Source organism: Fonticula alba, assembly GCF_000388065.1.
Source record: "Fonticula alba strain ATCC 38817 unplaced genomic scaffold supercont2.5, whole genome shotgun sequence".
Lineage (NCBI taxonomy): Eukaryota > Rotosphaerida > Fonticulaceae > Fonticula > Fonticula alba.
In genome coordinates this window covers 2,212,344-2,218,699 of record NW_009242975.1, presented here as the reverse complement: position 1 = coordinate 2,218,699, position 6,356 = coordinate 2,212,344, and the positions used below count along the sequence as shown (strand labels likewise).

At 67.8% G+C, this 6,356-nt stretch overlaps 1 protein-coding gene across 1 annotated transcript; it reads right to left on the bottom strand.

Moving 5' to 3' along the window:
• Nucleotides 1-552: 552 nt before the first annotated feature.
• On the bottom strand, nt 553-5,097 carry H696_03652 (hypothetical protein). The gene is made up of 4 exons (XM_009497525.1): nt 4,537-5,097; nt 3,515-4,420; nt 2,089-3,311; nt 553-1,489 (listed from the first exon to the last, which is right to left on the bottom strand). Exons 1-4 carry the CDS (start codon nt 4,934-4,936, stop codon nt 764-766), a joined length of 3,255 nt encoding a protein of 1,084 aa, XP_009495800.1. The 5' UTR covers nt 4,937-5,097; the 3' UTR covers nt 553-763.
• Between the last annotated feature and the right edge of the window lie 1,259 nt (nt 5,098-6,356).

The window sequence follows — 6,356 nt, the reverse complement described above, 5'->3', positions numbered from 1 at the left end:
GGGGCTGGCCAGGTCCGCCGGCTCGTCCATCGCCCGAGAGAGCGCCCTGGGGCCGGTGCAGGAGGGGGGGGGGGGGGGGGGGGGGCGGGGGGGGACGGGGGGCAGCCAGGGGCCCAAAGCCCGGGAGCATCGGTGTTCGCACCAGCCCCCACATGGCAAGTGGCCAGCCGAGGGAGGGGCCGGGAGGGCCGGGCCGGGCCGGGCCGGCCAGGCCGGGGGAGGGTTGCTAGGGGCCGCGACCTGCGAGCAGCAACAGGAGGAGGCCGGCAATTCCACCCTCACCCCTCGCCACCCCGCCGCCGGCCGGCAGGAACTTCCGCCGCACGGGCCCACGGCGTCCCGCGCAAACACCCAACATCCTGGCCATCCCCCATGGAGCGCGGCATTCCGGGGCACTTACGTATTATGTGCGCAAAGTACCGCCCGATCGCGCCGACGGTGAAAATGTTTCATTCATACGTTGGCATATGCTGGCACGGCAGCCGGCCAGGTGGGGGGCGGGGGGTGGAGGGGGAGATCCGGACCCGAGCTCGGAAAAGCCGACAGAGACGGAGGAAGGCCCCCAGGGAAAAGGGAAAGCCAGGAGGAAAAGACCCGTGTATTTTATTTTATTTTTTTCCTGGCCCGCCCTGCTCTCTGGCCCGAGAGGAGGGGCGGGGAGACGCGCAAGGAGCGACACAGAACAAGGACACATTTCGCTCGCGCGCACATCCACATCCACAGATCGCTCGTCCTGCGGCCTGCCCAGCGGAGGACATGCTTGTCACATGTCATGCGCGCGGCGCATATGCTTGCGCAGGCTCTGCGAGTGGCGGTAGGACTGCGAACAGATCGGGCACTTGAAGGCCGCCGAGGGGAAGTGCTTGCGCAGGTGCGTCACGAGCAGGAACCGCCGATCGGACTGGGCCACGTACGAGCAATTGGCAAAGCAGCACTGGAACCGACTGATGTACCGCAGCTGTGGCAGCGCCTGGCCGAAGCTCTCCCGTGATTTGGACAGCACCACCGTCGAGGACACCGAGGACTTGGCCTTCAGCTCCTCGCGCTCCGGGTCCCGAAGGGATCGGATCAGGGCCGGCGGCAATGGCGGCGGCCGCGTGTGCACACTGGTATTGGAGTCCAGCGCCGCCCGCGGAGACAAGGCCCCCGGAGTGGCCGGCCAGCTGTCGGCATCTGCCAGCTCATCGGCAGCCGAGATGGCCTCCAGCCCCGGCCGGCCCTTCAGCCGCCGGAGGTGGACATTGATCAGATGGTCCGCCAGCTGTGGCGTCCCCTCGAACCAGAAACACATGCAGCCCGGTGCATGGCCCCGGCGCCGGGCCTCCTCTCCCGGGGATGTTGCCTGGCACAGGGCACTTGCCGTGCCGGGGACCAACTCGAAGCTGCTGGTTGGGCACTCCGCCGGCGAATAATGCCCGTAGGGGTTGTCGGCGGCACAGATCGAACACCCAAAGAGACTGACTCGCGAGGTGGTGCCATCGGGGCCCAGCTGGGCATATTGGTTGGTTGGTTTGTTTGTCCGTTTGTTTTTGCCACCGCATTCACGCACCACATGTCAAGAGGGGGGGGGGAGGGGGGGGAAGAGGTCAGTAAGCGAGGCGGAGGCGAACCGGCAACCCGGTGGGCCCCCCCCCCCCCCCCCCCGGTTGGCCCCCCCCCGAGGAGCGCGCGCCGGTGATTAGCCACCGGTGGCGGTTTCCCGGAAGCGATGCTGGGCTGGACGCCCGCCCCCCCTGCCCCCGCCCCCCTCTCCGCCCTCCCGTGGGGGCTGGAGGCAGTTTCCCTGCCCCGGGGGTGTGATGCTCCCGGACATCACGCAGGAGCCTGAGTCTCATACGTCAGTAGCGGCCATCACCGCCGCCCAAAGCAGCACACACCAATCCCCGGGGCTGGCTGGGTAGGGCGAGATGTGGAGCGGGGCGTGGAAGAGAGCCCGGGGGCACGGGTGCAGGACCGGATCTGGCGCATGGGCCATGTCTGTTTCCGTGTGCATGCGCTTCCGTGGCCGCTTCTGTTCCCCCCCCCCCCCCCCAGACCGACCGGCAGAGAAGTGGCATTACTGAGGGGCCGAAGAAACCGGGCGCGCACCGGGCTCAAGTTCAAGGTCAAGATTTCGAAGGGGGTCCCATCGGAAGTGGAAGGGGGCTCTGACGGGCTGGACGGCGAGGCCGCGCTCAGGACGCCATCCGGCCCGGACTGCTGGCGATGCGGGGACTCGCCGACCACGACGCTTTCGCTGACCGGCTCGGCACCGGCCGTCGATCGGCCGGCCCCACCAGCCAAGGAAAGAGCCGCCTCGCCGCCCAACACGGCGGTCGACTGGGCTGTGGGCCGGGGATCCGGCGTGCCGGCCGCATGGACCCGTGTCGCGGCGACATTGGCGGCAGCCGCCATGAGCGAGCTCAAGGAAGCCCCAGGACCAGGCACAGAACCTGCGAGATGACGATGATGATGTGAGTGATGGAGCCGATGCGCCGGAGTGGTGGGCCCTGTGGCCGCCGCTGCCACCGCCGCCGGGGCAGTTGGCTGAGTAAGCTCCAAGAGGCTGGACGGCTGCGGGGATCCGGCCCCGCTGCCGGCGGAGGTCGAGGCTGCCGGCAAATCGAGCGGATTTCCAGCAGCCGACACCGGCGGCAAATCCGGCAAAGGAAGGGACCCCGGGGCCCCGGACGCCGCCGGCCCGCTGGGGCCGCCAAGTGCCGGCCTCGGGGAGTCCGGACCTCGGCCATTCTCAAGCCTCGTACTTTCAAGGGGATCATTCAGGGCCAGGTCGTGGGGATCCGGCCGCGGGTCTGGCCGCAGGTCGGCCGGCAGCCGGGACTGCAGTGACGGAGACTCGCCATCCGGGCGCGGAGACGATGCATCACTCCGAAACAGCGGCGGTGATGAGGAGCCCAGCCCGGGCATGATCGGCGAGCTGGTGTCCAGCCCCGCGAAGGGCCGGGCAAACCACCCGGCCGACCCGGCCACCCCGACCGGGCTGGGCCCTCCAAGTCCACTGAAGGCCAACGTCTGCAATGTGGCCAGACGCCGCTGGATCTGTCCGAGGATCAATGGCAGCGAGGCGGCCGACACCGCCATGCCAGGAGGGAACTCCATCACCAACGAATCGGCCGTGTGTGCCGCATGCCGCAGGGCCAGCAGCACCACCACCCCGATGGCCGATTCGGCAAAGTGCTCCTGCGCGGCCATCGCATGTGACAGCATTTGTGACAATGGCCGGTGCATGCCCGGGTGCATTAGATATTGGATGGCCTGTGTGCCGCGCCTCGTGGCCGGGCAGTGCGCCCAGTCGTCGGTCTGTGGTGATTCTGGTCGGACATCGATCGACGCAGGGCCCACATATCGACCGCCAGGATGGGGGGCAGTCAGAAAAGCGCGAGAGACAGGGGAAGACGTTCGGACTGATTGCCGGACTCATTGCCGGGCCCATTGCCGGACAGGTTGCCCCCCTCCCCCTTCCCTCTCTCCCCTCCGGCGCCATGGGAAAATCCCCACCAGCAGCGAAACATACCGGGACGCTCGGCGTCAGGGGTGGTCTCGGAGCCACGCCCGACCAGGGGGATGGTGGCCAATGGCTCCAGGAGCCCGGCCAGCTCCGAGTAAAGGGAAGCCAAAGCCGGCGACACGGTGACCGGCCCATTGGGTCCAGCCTCCCCGAGCAGCGGGTACAACAGCCAGTTCCAGGCGGGGGACACCAAATTCACGAAGTGCCGGTGGGCCACCGTCAACAGGGCCGTCGGAAGGTTGAAATCCATGCCAAGGACCGTGCTCAGGCGTCCGACCATTCGCCGCGCCAGCCCGGCCAAGCCAGACGGGAAGTGGCTCAGGTCATCGAGCACCCGGCGGACTGCCGGCCGGGCCACCGGCACCGAGAGTATCAACGACACCAGCAACAAACAGGCATTTTCCTCCGGGCCAGAGGCGGCGGTCGTGGGCTCCGACACCGGGCATGGTGCCGTCGACGGCCGGACAACCCCGGGCGCCACCGGGGCACCGGGTGTGGTCGTTGCTACGGCTGGCGCATCAATGGCCATCGCCGTCTCCGCCGTGGTCTTTGACGCCGCTGCCATTGCTGGTGCTGCTGGTGCTGCTGGTGCTGTTGGTTCTGCCACCGCGGCCGCTGCGACCGGTCGCGAGTCCAGGAAGAGGGGCGCCGGCGGCGGCTTTTCCCCCATCGAAAGGGAAGGCCTCGCGCCCTGCGGCAAGCCGGGGATGGGGGACCCACTTCCGGCGGAGGAAAGTGACGAGAAGTCCCCCGTCCGGAGCAGCTGCTCCATCACCGAACTGGAGGACATGCCGGACGCATTGCGCGAAGAGGGCAACAGAACCGGCGGAGGGGGAGCCGGTATGCTGGAGAAGGATCCGGCCATGGGGAATCCATGGTCTGACTGGGGCTGCTGCATCAGTTGGAAGGAATCTACATGGTCGGCACAGGGGACCGGCGACAGAGGGGAAAGGGAAACCGACAAGAGGCAGTCAGTGACAATCAAGCGGCGGAGTGGGGCGAAGGAGGTCCCGGAAAGGTGCACCCACCGAGGCCCGAAATGCGCTGCGAGGGCAAACCCGCCCGACTGAATGCCCAGCCGAGGGGTACACCAACGCCATCGCGCAAAGGCCCCCCACCCGCCGGCGCGGCCAGCGAATAGATGTCATGATCCGTCAGAGTGTCCCGCTGGAGCTCCTGCACCAACTGCTGGATCGGCGAGCGCGGGCTCCCGGGCGCCAGACGCCGGGAGGGCGTGCGCGAGGGGGACATGCGCTCAGACGCGCGCAGTGGAAGGAGTCCCGGACGCGCCGTACGCCGGGCGGATGGCGACCGCCCCGGCTCCTCGGCGTCAAGGGAGCCAGAGATCGGGGGCTTGCCCGGCGGTGGTGCGCCCTCTGCGCCGGCACCCTCGATCTTACCCACCTCCGGTCGATATGAACCGGACATCCGCCCGATCAAGTGTGATGATGAAAAAGGGGGGAAGACGAAGAGGAAGAGAGAGATGGGGGGGGGTAGCGGGGAGATGGGGCGGAAGGGGGACGGTGGAGGAGGCAGAGAGGGGCCAGGAGGGAGGCAAGGAGAAGGGCAAGGAGAAGGGCAAGGAGAAGGGCAAGGGGACACATATGTCGACCACATGCGGCCTTGCATGTTCCAAGAAGAATACCCTCTCAAGGGTAAAGCCGCCGAAGCACCTCCGCTCACGGGCTGGCTCCTTGGCGCAAGAGGGCCGAGGAGGTGGGGCTGAGGCCTCAGGAATCGCACTCAGCGGGGAGGCTCAGATGTTGGATGTCAGATGTGGGATGTTGGTTGGGCTGCGAGGCACGCGGGAACGCCCAGGCCGCGGTGGTTGGCAGATTCCTCGGCATGTCTGCGAATGTACGTCTACGTGTATGAGGGCTAGGAGAGAGAGAGAGAGAGAGAGGGGGGGGGGGGGGGGGGGGAGAGAGAGAAAGGGCACCGGAGCCACGCCTGCGCTGGTCGCCGTCTGCGATCTCCCGCGCACAGGGCCAGCCTTGCGAAAAGCATGTTTCATGCTTTGTGCACTCTTCGCCCGCCCGGTCGGGCAGGGCTTAGCATGCCTTGGTCAAATGGTATTTATCCTATCTATCTTCCAAGTCACGCATCGGCACGGGTCCTCCGTGTGATCAGGGCCGCGCCTCCGTGCGCACACCCTGCCGCATCGATGGGGCCTTTTTCCCCCACTCCGTCTCCTTCCCGGCCCAGCGTGGAGCACACGCGCCAAGAATACACCCAGCAGTGATGACACGCACACGCGCACATACAGGTGGATCCTTTTTTCGGACAGGCACATTAGCCTAGCCCATCCACAGCGGGGAAAGGACCGAGAGGCGGGCATCCGCCGCCGGCACGCTGTGGGGCACACATATCCGGGGGCCGACGAGCCGACGCCCCCACCGGGTGCCCTCTCCGCAGGGTCTGCTCTGCGGCGTCAATGCGGGCGGGATGCGCGCCGTGCTGTTTCAGACGGACCGGACGAACCCGGCGCCCATCCGCGGTGCAGCGTCTGGCTCTTGGAAGGCCGAAGAAACTCCCAGCACGGGCGCGGGGCGTGTGTGCCTTCGGCGTGGGAGGCGCCCCGGGTCGGCCTCGCACCCCTGGCCCTCTGGGGCGCGCAGTTCGCCAAAACACGGGCCCAGGAGGGGGGGAGGGGGGGTAGCCCGATTTCTTGGCCTGGGCTGTATGCCCAGCAGGAGGGCCCAGGAGCACAGCCGGACCTGAGATCGCCAGCGGGCAGGGAGTCTGACATCCGGGTGACGGTGCCCGGGGCCGGGCGGGGGACTGACGCGCAGCCCTGCAGAAAAAACACAGTCCCGCGGGCAGGCACCCTGCCTCTCGTGGGGGGGGG